We start from the raw sequence: 14,913 nt of genomic DNA, 5'->3' as shown, positions 1-14,913 counted from the left end.
GACTTCCTTGGCTTCAAAGCCCGCTTATACCTGCCGTATGACCCCAGGTAGGCCATGCGGCCTTTTTAAGTCTGTTGCTTCTTCTGTAATGACAACACCGATACCGAATGAAGAGGGCTAATGCCAAGACTTAAAAGTATATGCAAAGACACGTGGGAAGTATCCCATAAATGGTAGCCATATGGTATCCATATAGTCAGACTCTCAAGAGCAAGACAATAGAACCAAACATTGGCCTTCATAAAAGCTTCTTACGTTTCCCTTTCTCTCCAGGAAGGGAAAAGAATCGTTTTTCCTTCAGGCTTCTAGCTTGTCCCTAATTCCCTGCACTTTCTTTTGGGAAACTATTCCAATGTTTTTTTTAAACTATTCCAATTTTTATGGCCAGTCATGTTTGAGGCATTTATACACCTATTTCTTTTGCCAATTATGCGCTACAAGTAATGCGTGATTTTCAGATTTAAGTCAGTGTCTGAAAAACAACATCATTAAATCTCATTAAAAAACATTTTTCTAATGCTGCGTATGTAAAGTCTATTAAAGTTTTATATTGAATCCCAGAGTTGTTTCAGGAAGTGGCTTAAATCTCTGCTTTCCCTTTTCTTATTTGATACATGTAGTTTAACCACAATATTTCTAAAGATTAATGCATCAAAATCACTAAACTAAGAATATCACAGATAAGGTTATTTTTTGGTCACTTACCTGGAAGAATTACAATTTTAGGGATGGGAAGTAACAGAGGTGGTCCCTCTACCATCCTCTTTTTCTGAGGGAAGAAGTTGTAAAAGAGGGTCAATCTCTGGGCTCATTTTGGTATGTACAAAAGGCTATCCTATCTGGACTTACAGGTGATTCTATTTTTTTTTTAATGTGTATTTATTTTTGAGAGAGAGAGAGAGAGGGAGCAGGGGAGGGGCAGAGAGAGAGACACAGAATCTAAAGCAGGCTCCAGGCTCTGAGCTGTCAGCACAGAGCCCAACACGGGGCTCGAACCCATGAATGATGAGGTTGTGACCTGAGCCGAAGTTGGACGCTTAACCGACTGAGCCACCCAGGAGCCCCATGGGCTTACAAGTGATTCTAGAATTAACAGATACATGTTTACACTGGCCACTGGAATGAGATATGTGGGTTCCATTAAAGACGCTACTGCTTATATAATCTTGATTCTTGACAAGTAAGAACTTTTCAGGATTTTTATTAGTTTTTCCATACTGTCTGGTTGAACTTTGGAGGGAACACAGAACCCCGGTGTCTTTTAAAAGTGCTTATTTACTTTGGAAGAAATATATCTTTGTTAGATTCTTAGATATCTTAGATTCATCTCATTCTCTGTGTGGGCATAGAACGAGCTCTTAAAAGAACTATTTAATTTTCTTCCTGAATTTCTTCTCCTGCATAGCTTAATGCATAAGCCCTAGTTTGCTTTTTGATTCCTTCATGAGATTGCAGCCCACTAATTTTTTTCTCTACTGAGTTGTGCCTGAGAAAGAAAAAATTTAATTGATTATTGTCTTACCCAGTTCCTTGATGGTGCTTTACCACACCCAGGGCCAATAAAATATTGATGGAATGGTAAAGACAGAAGACTATCTCATGATTCAGTGACTCAAAACTGTGAAAAGCTTTTGTCAAGTAACAATATTTGGAAGGACAACTCAATAAGTTAGAAGGGCTAGACTGACATGCAAATATCCATCACATTTTATTAAGCAAATTAAAAATAGATTTCATCTTTAATATGTGTCCCTACAGAATAAAAGTTACTGGATTCAATTGTTGATTATGTGCTCAGCAGATTGGCTAATTACTTTGGGCAGATGCTTGATGCATATTAATTTGGGTTCCATGTCAATTATGACTATCTTTGTTCACAATCCAGTCTCCACTTAGCACAATTCAGTAACAGTAAGGATGTTCACTTGAAATGTAACTGCAAGCAATTCTGATGGGGGACAGAATGGCATCGTGGAAAGAGCCATGAGCTATGAGTGATAGCCTGGATTCTAATGTGTTCCAGACCCCGTGATCTTGGGCCAGGCATTTACTCCTCATCTTCGTGCTAGGCATAGCTGCTGCATAGGGATGTCATGTGAATCCAGGGAGCCAGAGCATCACCATGAGGGACCAGAAGGGGAAATAGCTCTTTATGCACATGTCCAAAGTAGCACCTTAGTAACAGTTCTTTGAAGGTAAAACATTAGCTGATGGTTACAAACACATTAGGGGATTTAAAAGACTGACGAATCCCAAGCGTTGGCAAGGATATAGAGCAGCTGGAATTTTCATATATTGCTTGTGGGAATATGACGTGCTACAACCATTGGAAATCAGGTTGGTGCTTTCTTTAAAAAGTTCAACATGTGTGTATAGTATGAGGCGATACTTTCATAGTTCCACTCCTAGGTATTTACATAAGAGAAACGAAAACACAAGTATGCACAAAGACTTGTACATAAACGTTTATGACCGCTTTATTCATAATAGCCCCAAACTGGTAACAACACAAATGTCCATCCACAGATGAATGGATAAAGAACTTGTGGCAGAGACATCCATATAAATATAGATACATACACTACCAATATATACTATACCTACTACCCGGTGATAAGAAGAGACAATGCTGCTGACACATGCAATGAAATGAACCTTAAAAACAGTATCCAAGCAAAAAAAGCCAGGTAAAAAAAAAAGGGTACATACTGCATGATCCCATTTTTAGAATCATGCCAAATGAGTCTGTTGTGACAGAAAGTGGGACAGTGGTTGTCTAGAACTGGGCACTGGGGGGAAACTGATTGCAAAGGGGATTAAGGAACTTTACGGAATGATGGGATGGAAGGTTCTATATCTTGATGTGATGGTGGTTTTACAGATGTACCTATTTGATAAAACTCATCAAGCTGTATGCTTGAAATGGGCATATTTCATCATGTATAAATTAGATCCTGATAAAATTGAATGAAAAACTGAATGCATACACACACACACACACACACACACAGGGAAAGCAGTGACAAATGTCAATCTGAAATGTCCCAGGCTGGCTATCAGATACTGAGAAGGCGGTCGAAGATCGGGGCCTGACCTGATTCTACTCCCAGCCTGACTTCCTTTTATAAAAACTCTGCTACACTTCTGTGTGTGTGATGATGGCCATGAAGGCAGTTTGTAAACCAAGAAGTGCTATCTCCCGTCACAAAGAGGGCAGTGGCTGAGGCTGATGGTGCACCTGTCTAGGATCTTGAGCTGCCCTGAGTGTCTGCTTTCTGGGAGGCAACACCCGCAAGGAGAGCGACCCCTCCTGGGTCTCCAAGGGGACCTGGTACCTGCAATCATTTCCCTTTCCTCTAACCTTCCTCTCCTCGGCTGGACTTCTCTCACTGCTCAGAACCACCGGCCTTTGATGAGCTGTAAAGGAGTCATGAATAAATGGACATAAAGACAGCCTTTCTCCAGGCACACTAAATTCTGAAAATTAAGTTAATTCTTGCTTGTGGCCTTGTGACTAAAAGCTTGAGCCCCAGGGTCAGGCTTCATGTGTCCAGATACCAGCTCCTCCCCACCTACTGGATGAATGTATAAAAACCCTTTAACCTCTCAGAGCTCCGGCTTCTTTGTCTGCAAAAGAGAGGTCAAAACAACACCCACTTCACAGGCTGATATGAGCAAGGGCGTGAAAGTCCTTAACACAGGGTGGCATGGAGTAAGAAAGTGACAACTGAAAGCTACAAATATTACTAGATATTTTTGTCCTGGCCGTCCTAGCTTCTCTCAGTGTCCTATAGGACATCAGAGAACGTTTTTCCCAGCCAGACTCTTTGATCCGGGGGAGCAGAAAGTCCCCGTAGTCAGTTCACACTCAGCCTAAATGGGAACTTTCCTAAAAATACCAGTTACGTAAGACAAAATGGTTGAGCGCAGCCACACCTTTAAGACCAAGTTCCACACTCCGAGGTCATTGCGAGCATTGTATTTCATCCGTACATACTTGAGAAAGAAACCTGTCAAGTGCTCTGTAATTGTGTGAACAGGCAAAAAGAGTCCAGCCACACGCCTTGGTCGAGAAATGTAGAAAATTGGGTGCTCCAGCAAGCCAAGTAGGGAATTAATAATATATTTAGGATTACTAATAAAATGCCTGTCAAGCAAGCAGCAACATATTATATACAAAAAAAAAAAAAAAAAAATCCTGCCTGTTGTGTGGAGTTTACACTGTTCCTGAGAAGTATATATTCTTGGAAATAACAATGATTCAACCCCAGACGAAACTTCTGTTCCCTGGCATTTCCACCCCCCCCCCGATTTTTCACTCATGTGTGTATTTTTTTTACATCCCCCCCTCCCATGTAGCTCCACCAACCCTCCCAGACGTCAGTGGGTCAAGCAGCCTCCCAAAGCAGCCTTCTGCACCTGGCTCACAGCCAAGCATCCATGTCTCAAAGCCCAGTCCGGCAGGCTTCCTCTTCTTCCTCCTCATCCTCCTCTTCTTCAGCTTTGAGCGTGGGCCAGTTAGTCAGCAGTAAGTATCCTTTCTGGCTCGGTTAAATCATGGTGGCCTTCTTGTTGCCTATCTGCAATGCCTTCCGTTCTCTCTCTCTCTCTCTCTCTCTCTCGATCCCCTCCTTCTTTCTCTCTGCCCCCCTCCCTCCCTCCGTCCCTCCCTCTTTCTCTTGCTCTTTCAACATCAAAGAGGAATTTCCTGGCCCTCCTAGGCCAATGCTGGAATAAGGTCCATGCCTGGGGCCAGAGGGCTCCCCCAAAGCACACCCACCTTGATGTGCACACGTAGGGGCTGATTTCCACCTCAAGTGCTTTCTGATGTGCTGAGTCAGTCCTGCCACTTCAGAAGGGAGAAACTGATCAGCTTGCAGGGCGTGAGCCACAGAGCTCAAAACTGAAATAACCAACAACAGGCGCTCAGCCAGCAGGTCAAGCTGCTTTTCTGTGTGTTTGAAGTCCCCTGCCATCCTATTTGTAGGTGTCAGAGGAAATAAAAGAGAGCGTGCCTGTGGGCGGGCGGGTGTGTGTGCACACTGAACTGGCTCCAGTGGCATGGGGGGGGGGGGGGGAGCTGCATGGACCAGAATCGGATGAGAAATCTCTGAACAACCATTCATAAAATAAAATAAGCCTGCAAGTCGGCTTCCACATATATACATATAATTTTTAGAAATGGTATTTGGCCCCAGGTAAAGACAGCGTATGGATCACATGCAAATCGAAACTTACTAAGATGAAAGGGACCATGGCCCGATTTGATGTTAGATGTTCACCTTTCGTGCAATTTTTACTCATATATTAAAAAATCACAGAATGCACACTTAGATTATAATTCTCCAGGAGCCGAAAATCTAGTAATTATAGGTTTAAAGGGCTAAAGCACTGCATTGACATCTGTGCATAAAATAAGGACACATGTGAGTATCTGTGTTTGGTCAAGTGTCATAAATGACTTGTCATAATAGGAACAGTGGGGATCCTCACATATCATCTGTAATGCAAAGCAAAATAGAGGATTTCCATGCCCTCCCCATACAAGCAATCCTTCCCCCCCAAAAAAGAATATATGTATGAATATATGTATGTGTATGCATACATATATATATATTCAATTATATGGATGATTATATGGAGAAGAGAATGAGGAATTATGGGGAGATATTAAAATGCCCAGGAACTTCAGGGGACTAGCCTGGAGGCTCTTGGTCTCAAATATGGGTCAACATCAAACAGAGTTTCGGGGTACACAAGAGTTTACCATCAACCAGTTATTTTTAAATATTTAAATATACAAACGCTGTCGTTTGGACCAGAAACTCCAGTCTTACTTGAATAAAATCATAGATACAATTAATCTAATTATAGCCAAATTTTCCCCAATAAAGACACTCCTCATCACAGTGTTGCCAGACAAGATTTCAGCATCATTCAAAGTCGATATTCCGCCTAAGTTTCCGCAAAATACTCTATTTGTAAATAGCATCAAGGTCATAACTTTAGGATAGGCTATTAAGCTTTGGTCCTGAAAGAAAAGGAACTGAGACCAAACATCTTCTAGAGAAGAAATACGTTAAATATGATACAGTAAAGTACAAACCACCCCGCAAATACAGGATTTTACACAATGTAGACACTCGGTCACGTTAGAAGACTAGAGAGGTGAACGAATGGATGAACACACAGATGGATGGATGACTCTGGATTCTCTCTAGCCACTTGTCTCAAACTGGGAGGGAAAGGATTAGCCTTTTTCAGAAATCAGTAATAGAGCTACTTCATGGGACAGATGGAATTTCAGTTGTACAGTTGCCAATGGGACATGTAAGTTCTAGGTGTATAAGTGACCCATATTACATATCTTGATATGAAATATAAAGAATGGAAATAGAGACTCCTTTGCCATAGGCAGCTGAGGCAGGAAACTCCAAACTCATATGCAGAGCCTAAATGATGAGGCTTCTCTGGCAGATATATGAGAGGCTCAGTAATGGGTTTACAATTGCTATGGATTTTGAGCACGTTGTCTAATTAATTTCTTTCTGTCTCAAAACCCAGCTACACAATGAATGATACACGGAGCATTTCTCTAATGCTGATTACCCCAGGAAATCTCTGTTTAAGACTTCATTTGTAAAGTAGGGCTTTCCAAGCACTTTCAACACTCTGAACTTCATTTTAGTATTCATAATGAGGTAATAGAAATCCTCATTTTCAGATCTTGTAACTGACATCAAATAGATCCTGAAACTACAACCCATCTTGGCCATCTACTGTCAGAGGGACCACATTCAGTCTTGGTTGTAAGACTGTGGCACTTGGTGTGACCAATCCAATGGGTGGCATGGCCAGGATGAAAACCCAAATAGTCTGACTCAATGGGCCATACACATGCTACACAGTACAGCTGCCTTAAAAAATAAGATGTTTACACATAAATTTTATCCAGTGAAATTTGAACGACAATATATATCAGATCGCCTAAATAGTCTTCAAATAACTTTTAAAAAGCCTGGACCCATGCCCCACAATTGAAGCACAGGCTTTTCCCTAAGCTAGACATTATGCATATTTTGAAATTTATATTCAAGCATGAACTACCCATTTTAAATTAATTTTGTCTGAGATGAAACTTCACCAAATCTGCAGATAGGATAATTTGGGAAGACCCAACCCCGTTCAGATGTAGTTGTTATGCAGGTTAAATTACAGGAGAATAAAAGGGTGTTTTAATCAGAGGCTGTCAACTTAAATATAAAAACACGTATTGAGCACCATGTATATACCAAGCACAGCAATAGAAATCAAGAAAGCAAAAATAAGCAAGATGTGCTCCCTGCACTGAGGGAGGTCATGAACTGGTAACAAAGAAATGCAGGTACAATAAAGATAAATGAAAGCTACAATCGACGCGTGAATAGGGACTATGGCAATATAGTAGAGAGTTAACTAAGTTTTAGAGGTTGAGACAGAACAGGACTTGCTAGAGTTAATAATCCTTGAATTGAGTTTGATGGTTAATCAACAAATCCCTCCAAGAGATTAAGGCCATTGTATGAACCAAGTCAAACTGCATTTGAACCTATGGTCAAAACCTTGCTCAATGAACCCTCCCACATCACGGTCAAAGATTGTCACCGTAGTGCTGGCAACTTGCCATTGTTCTAGATAAAACAGAACCAAAAATCACCCAAAAATCTTCCCCACTCCAGGCAAAAGAATACAGAGTGAATGCCTTAGCAATGATCACAGGATCTTCATGTGCAAAGGACACCACATCTGAGCTCAGAACATCTGCACAGTATCTGTTCACGGGACCTATACAGCTTATCCTGTGTTAAACCTTGCTTGTTCTCCACAGTCATCAGATGTAAATACAGTCTATAAGCAGGGCTTTTGGAAAGTCTAACAGAGTCAAACAAATGACTTGACCAATGTCCCAAATTGGCTCAAGATTTACACAATACTGTTTAAAAATAGGTAGATTTCGGTCTTTTTATTCTTTGCTGAGTTCATCGCTTCTCGGCCTTTTGCCTAAGATCAAGTGTATTCTTTGCTGAGTTTGGTTTTGTTTTGTTTTACAGTACACATGTTTTGAAGCCCTGGCCTGCAAACTTGATTTTTAGACAGCAAAGGACTACGGGCTAATCCCATAAAAAACAAACCATAAAGGGAACATAAAGACGTATGGTGATGGCTTGTAGGCACCCCTGATTCCCATGATCACAATTCACACCATTTTCCACAATGAAGTCACCATATTTCAAATTAAACTGTTCCCCCACATTACCTTGCACATTCTCACATGGTTTATTTCTCAGAAATATTTGGTAAATATGCCCATTATCCGCTGTGAGAATAACATTAAGAACCAGATGGATGTTTACATAAGACAGTTAATTCATACTTGGCAGCTTCTTTAAAGTTGCATATCTTGTATATAAAAAATCCCACAAGCAGAGGTTGTGAAAGCATGATGCTGATGGACGGTGGCTGTTCAACCCAGTCAGCAGCCCCTTACGCTGATGTCCACATTAACTGGTGGAGGGAGCTAAAGTTGAAAAGCAAAACAAAACATTTCTGCTGGCCCATCCTTAGCACTCAGTTCAGTATGGACCCAGTGACCCTACAACCAGGGTCTGCAGAACAGGTCTGTTTTCACCCAATTTGCATTTAGTTCCCATAAAAATCTTGTGCTCTTCAGCCCTTGCATCCCAGATTCGATTTGGGAAACATCATCATTATACTTAGGAATCACTGCCAATTTTCAATGCCAGTTTATTCTCAATCTCTAGGCCAGTTAATCTCTATAGAGGTTGATCTTCTGGCTCCTCCATAGCAAAGGGTGAGACTCAGGGTGGACCCTAGCAATTACTACTGTTGCTTTCTGACCCTGTACTTAATATATTGGGTTGACTTAACCCGAGCAAACTTCTTTTTTTTTTAATTTTTTTTTTTTTTACATTTATTTATTTTTGAGAGACAGAGAGAGCACAAGAGGGGAGGGGCAGAGAGAGAAGGAGACAGAATCCAAAGCAGGCTCCAGGCTCTGGGCTGTCGGCACAGAGCCCGATGTGGGGCTCAAACTCACGGACCGCGAGATCATGACGGGAGCCAAAGTCGGACGCTTATCCTACTGAGCCACCCAGGCGCCCCAAACCTGAGCCAACTTCTATGAAAGGTTCCTCTTCCTCCTCAGTGCAGAGAAGGCCCAGACTGAGTTGCTCGAGTGCTGAATCCACCTGGGAGGGATCTGAGAGGCCCCTCAGAGGGGTGGCCATCAAGGTGGCCTCAGATTCATCCTTGAAATTAACCCAACCTCTCAGGGCCAGGAGACTGGAGGAGGGAAAGCCAGACCTATCCCAGGATGGAATGTCAGCCTCTGAGCCAGGCTGACAGCTGAAGTGACATTCCAGGGAAGCTTCCATTTACCACATTCCTCTTGTTTTCCCTTCTCAAATAGAAAAGTATATACCCCTTAAGGAAGGTGAACTGTTCCAACAGTGGACCAGGGGGTGGGAATCCTCAAGAGTTTAAGATAGAAACTTTAGGGTCCAAAAAAAAATCCTTTTTTTTTATTAATTCAAGACACCTTACAGACACCATCTAATGAATTCTCCCAAAGTGTGAAAACAAGTCCCACATTTTTGTCCCAGGGTGGCCCCTCCTTTGGATGGGGAGACCTTCATAGACTTGACCCATGGAAAAAAACTGTAATAATTTATTTTACCATCTGATTTTATGGGTAAGAACAGTAATATGAAGAAAACCAGGTAGCCCATCTCCAGCAATTAACAAAGTACACAAACAAGGAGATAACTGATTTCCTCTCCCTGGGCCTTTATCCAACAGACCATCATGCAGTTTCAATTTCACCATTCCTAGCTCATCAGCCCTAGAAGTAGAACCAGAAAAAGACTAGAGTGGAAATGTGTGTGACAGAAGGAAGGAGCTCAGCCTCCTGGTGTGATGAGAGCGTGTTTGGAGCCCCATGGAAGACACTGGGCTCGGCAGGGCAGGTGCTCACGTCTCTGAGCTTCACAGCGAAGGTTTTGAGAATCGGCACAACGTCGCTCAGGGCCCGGGAGCAAGAGTTCACAGCTTTCTGTTCAACTCCGGTCATTGTCAGTAATCTGGCACACACATAGATTTAGTTGCTGGTCTCAAGGAACCAGTAAAGAGACATAAGCATGAAAGGCAGCAGGGGAAGGGAAGAAATAAGATAGAATGCATTTACATAAAATTGCAACCCAAGTCACAAACCTGCCCGGCACCACCAAGCTAAATCTGGTGTTGGCCCGGGGCCAGGGGCTGAAGCTCCATACTCTTGCCGGTTAAAGCCCGCCCCTCACGTGCTGCCTCACTCCACTGATTCCTGTTCATCTAAAGATGGAGCCAATATTGGGCAACAAATTTACTTCCCACAAGGACTACTTAGCTTTGCTCAGAGGAAAACTCTTCTCCCTAACTCCAGACTACACTAACTGGGGGGAGGGGGGAGTGTCAGGGGAGCGTGAGGATGGGGCACCTACCCAGGGGCCCCCCCCTCACAGGGCCTTTGTGGCTGGTCACTCTTACACAGGTGGGACAGTAGTGGCATCTGGTGAATAATGATGGTAAAGGGGTCAAGAGAAGATAGCTGTGTGCAGAGGGCGAGATGCCCAGATGCGGGCAGGCCAGAAACAGAGAGAAGGCCCTTGTCTGTGGGCTCCGTGGATCCCCTGCATCAGAATCACCTGTGGTACTTGTTCAAAATGCATGTCCTGGGCCCCATCAGGTGACCCCTAGTCACCTTTTAAGAAAAGCACCATCCTAAAGGTCACATTGTTACAAGGAAAGTTTCCAGCTTCCTATTTTCCACCCTCGGTTTTGAACCTTCACTTCCCACCCTATTTAAATATAAAAATGAATATTTATTTCTGAGAAGGCGGGGGGGGGGGGGGCTGCAAGTGGGGGAGGGGCAGACGGAGACTGGGACAGAGGATCCAAAATGGGCTCTGCACTCACAGCAGAGAGCTCCATGTGGGGCTAGAACTCACAAACCAGGAGATTGTGACCTGAGCCGAAATTAAAGTCGGTCGCTTAACCAACTGAGCCACCCAGGCACCTCCCCCCGCTCCAGCATTTGTGCTTTTCTGTCCTAGTTGCCCTTCTTCCTCCGTGGACCGTTAATATCACAGATATACTGCACATCTGTTCTGTTTATGTACCACGGCCCTTGGGGCGGCCACAACTATTGTCCAATCTAAGACTCTTCCACCTTCCCCCCCCACCACCACCCCAGAACCAATTTCCACCCCGCTGGGAATGCACACTCTACACGCAGCAGAGTCACAAAACCGGCTGAGCCAGGCAGCAGGTCTAAAGGAGGGCTGCAGATGAGGAGGAGGGGCTCTCAGGGCAGCCAGAACCAGTTCTAGCTGACTGCTCCCAAGCTAAGTGCAAACGGAGACTGGAGCAGCCAAACTTCTATTCAAATGAACATAAACCATAGAGGTGTTTTTTTTTTTTTTCTTTAGCAATCTCCCAATGTTTAAATGTTGGCAATTCCAAAAAACCGTAAGCTCTAGGAAAGCTGAGTTTGATGTGCAAGCTGCTCATTTGCAACTTCTGCTCTAGGAATGTTTAAATGAAGAAATGAGAGAAGAGGCTCCAGGCTGCTGGGTGTGTGCACTTGGCTTCCCAGAGTCCTTAGCAAACCCTCGGAGTTGCTCCAGGCTGCGGTGCTGATGGGACTTAAGATCCAGAGGGCAGCCTCTCCCGAGGACAACCCAAACAAGCCTTTCTTTAACCAGGGAGAAAAAGCAAGATTTGTATAGTCACCCTCTGCCCCTGCCCAGGGACATAGATCCTCAATGTCCTACACTGAAAATGTTCTCCGCTCCTAGCACAAGCTCCCCAGCCCATAAAGGCCAACGCTCTTGGTCTGCATTCTGTGCCCACCTCCCCAGAATATGGCCCCTTCATTCTCTGAAAGCTGCCCATTGGGCGTGACCCAGATGAATCCTCCCTCCTACCACCTCTCCCTTCTCTGTAAATTCTGCGCCAGGGGGTCACACCAATAGTTCTTGATTATACTCAGCCTGGTCTTTTTCTCCAATTGTTTCTCATTCATAATATTAAGTCCCAACCCCTACAGACTATAAAGTCCTTAGAGACTGCAACTCCCCTCCTGTTTCTCTAGCTCCCTCTTAACACTCATTAGGACTCCCAGGAGTCACTTAAGAAATACTTAGAGACTGTCCATCGTGCTTGTACCTTGTACCACTTTTCAATCTTTCCTTGAACAAAATTATGACGAACAACACGTAAAAATTCTACAGGGGTTGTACAAATGTGAACATAAAGAAGGTACGGTGCATACCTATATTCCTGATTCTATCGACAGAGTCCATTTCCCCTGTAATGACCATCTGTACCCAAAGCTCCAAGCCCCCCCCCCAGATATTAGCATGTTTATTTAAAAGTCTTTGAAAACTTGGCCCTTGAAATGCAAATGTTTATTTCTCTTCATGAGAACAGGAGTTTCTGTAGCCCTGAGCCCAGAAGACTAATCTAGTCCACCACAGTCCCTTGACAAGTGCTTGAATTTACTGAAATTGATGGATTATTGTGCAGAAAGAGGAAGAGAAAAACTTTTCACCTAAGTCCAAGGAATGAGGTGGAGAACAATAGAGTCAGCTGGCGGGGAGAGCGGCTTCGCTCCAGGCAGGATCGAGCAGCACTTTGAAATCTTCCCCTATCCCCAACCCATGCTGTCTCCAGCCTGGCGTTCGCTTTCATTTATCATTTATCCGGGGATCAGTAGCGGGAAGGGGGGGTTCGTTCTCCAGCTGTTGTGTCATTTCCCTTGATAAGTCCTAAATTGACCGCGTTCTCCGGCACCAAAGGAGCCTTCCTGCAGTAGGCATTTTTTATCATGTGCCCTTTTAGGGGACAAAGGCATCATGTCAGTAAACTGCTATCGGAGAACAAAAAAAAGATAATATTCGTCTCACAGCTTCATAAGCATGGTCTTCTGAGGGGCTAATGTGAACATAAGAAATTAGACAGCATTACCATCTGTTAGCCTGACAGCAGTGGTGATCCGGTGAAGGAAAAACACAAAATGCTATTTTTTCCAAGGGCAATTTTTAGCCCTAAAGAATCCAATTAAGACATTTCAAATTGAAGCCTTTCCATGCTTATAGTTTCGCACAATATTTGAACATCTTTATGGGCAAAATGGAGTTGCATCCCATAGCTAGTGCCTTCCTGCCCTGACTGTTACTTGTGAACCCCAAGGGAGCATGCTCTTGTATTGTGAAAGTGGTGGTGTGAGCTTCCTGGGGTATTTTTCCGGGAAAGAAACATCCGAAGGATGATTTGTGGAGGTGTGATGGCTCGAAGATGGGGTCTTGGGTGCCTCACGTGGGACACACAGGGAACACTGGACAATGTTGGTTTCCCCACCACTCTGCTATCAAAGAGAGCCACTTTCTTAGAAGCCGTGATAAACAGATATTACTTGGATGTGTGTTGACGTATTGATCCTATTTTTAAAAACATCTCCACAGATCCTCAAACGGCAGCGGGTGAGGTGGATGGGGTTAATCTGGAGGAGATCCGAGAATTTGCCAAAGCTTTTAAAATCCGGCGCCTGTCCCTTGGCCTGACCCAGACTCAGGTGGGACAGGCTCTCAGTGCTACAGAGGGCCCCGCGTACAGCCAGTCGGCCATCTGCAGGTAACCCGTGCCCACATGCTGTCACCTCTCCTGGCCGGCCTGGGCCTCGTTTGTCCTCATGGCTCAGCTTTTCTTCTTCGGGTGGGCAGAGCTGGAGGGGTAGAGTATGGGGACTGAGTTTGGGGCGCTTACATGTTGGAATTGGTGACACTGATGGAAACGAAGGTGCTGAAGCAGATTTGGGGTCCTGGCTTGATAACTCCTGTCAACTCACAAAGAAGGCGGTCTCATTGGAAGTACCCCACCTCGGGCCAGGAGCTTCCTTCTGGACCCTCCTGTGAGGCTGAGAGCCACGGTCTCCTGTCTGCAGACAGGCGTCCTGAGCGAATGTCATAAAGCTGCCGTTCCCACCATTTCTGCCCAGGGATGGCTCTCAGGATTCTTCCAAGAAAAAACACCTTAAAAAGAAAATTAACCGTCTCGTGACCGCCGAGGAATGCAGTAGCATTGCCTTCCCAGACACAACTCTAAAAGCACATTTTTCAAAGAAGCCGCTGCTTTACGCGGCGCAGGCAGGGGTAGTGAGAATCTGGCCTCACCTGTCCCCACCCCTCCAAAATAAATACATACATAAATGACAAGCATCCAGCCTTGGTTGTGTTCAAGTTGATCTGGGTCAAGCCGCCAGAAGCAGACCCCGTGCATGCATGTGTGTGTCGCGCTAATCCCATGTTTATGCATGAGGTAACAAAGGCACTTCTGTAAGAGCTTTTTCCTCTTGGGCAATGCCTTATGAGTCCTCCTCCATCAGGAAAAGCCAAGAAACCAACTCTAAACTCATTTAAGTGGATTTTGTTCTTGGTGATCCATGAAATGCTGTCTTTTTATCTGCTCTTTATACTTTTAATGTATTCCCCAAAGGACGGAAGTGTACTTTTCCTGCAGTTTAAGACTAAGGTTATAAATAACATCAGTATGGGGTAGTAGCTTGCAGCTCACATTTTGCTCAATGATTTTCCATAAAACCCATTGATTGTTGTTAAATACAAAAAGCGCCATAGGATCCTCTCACTTCTATAGTCTCCCCTACTGTTTTTTCTTATAAGATACCTCCCTGTAGAAAATAACCTTTATTCAGTCTATACAAGGATACTACTACTGCTGGGAAATTTGTTTCAAGGCTTGTATATGTTATTCCAAACAACATGTACAGAAACATCAACACTAACAAGCGGCATCAAT

At 43.9% G+C, this 14,913-nt stretch overlaps 1 protein-coding gene across 1 annotated transcript in view; it reads left to right on the top strand.

Moving 5' to 3' along the window:
* The window catches only part of POU6F2 (POU class 6 homeobox 2), a 387,072-nt gene that overhangs the window by 365,233 nt on the left and 6,926 nt on the right, over positions 1 to 14,913 (top strand). The window contains exons 7-8 of the mRNA XM_043588527.1: positions 4,360 to 4,528; positions 13,563 to 13,731. Of these exons, the coding sequence (XP_043444462.1) occupies positions 4,360 to 4,528; positions 13,563 to 13,731 (338 nt within the window). The remainder of the gene's footprint in view (positions 1 to 4,359; positions 4,529 to 13,562; positions 13,732 to 14,913) is intronic.

The sequence above is a fragment of the Prionailurus bengalensis genome, chromosome A2, assembly GCF_016509475.1.
Source record: "Prionailurus bengalensis isolate Pbe53 chromosome A2, Fcat_Pben_1.1_paternal_pri, whole genome shotgun sequence".
Classification (NCBI taxonomy): domain Eukaryota; kingdom Metazoa; phylum Chordata; class Mammalia; order Carnivora; family Felidae; genus Prionailurus; species Prionailurus bengalensis.
This window is presented reverse-complemented; position numbering and strand designations above follow the sequence as displayed.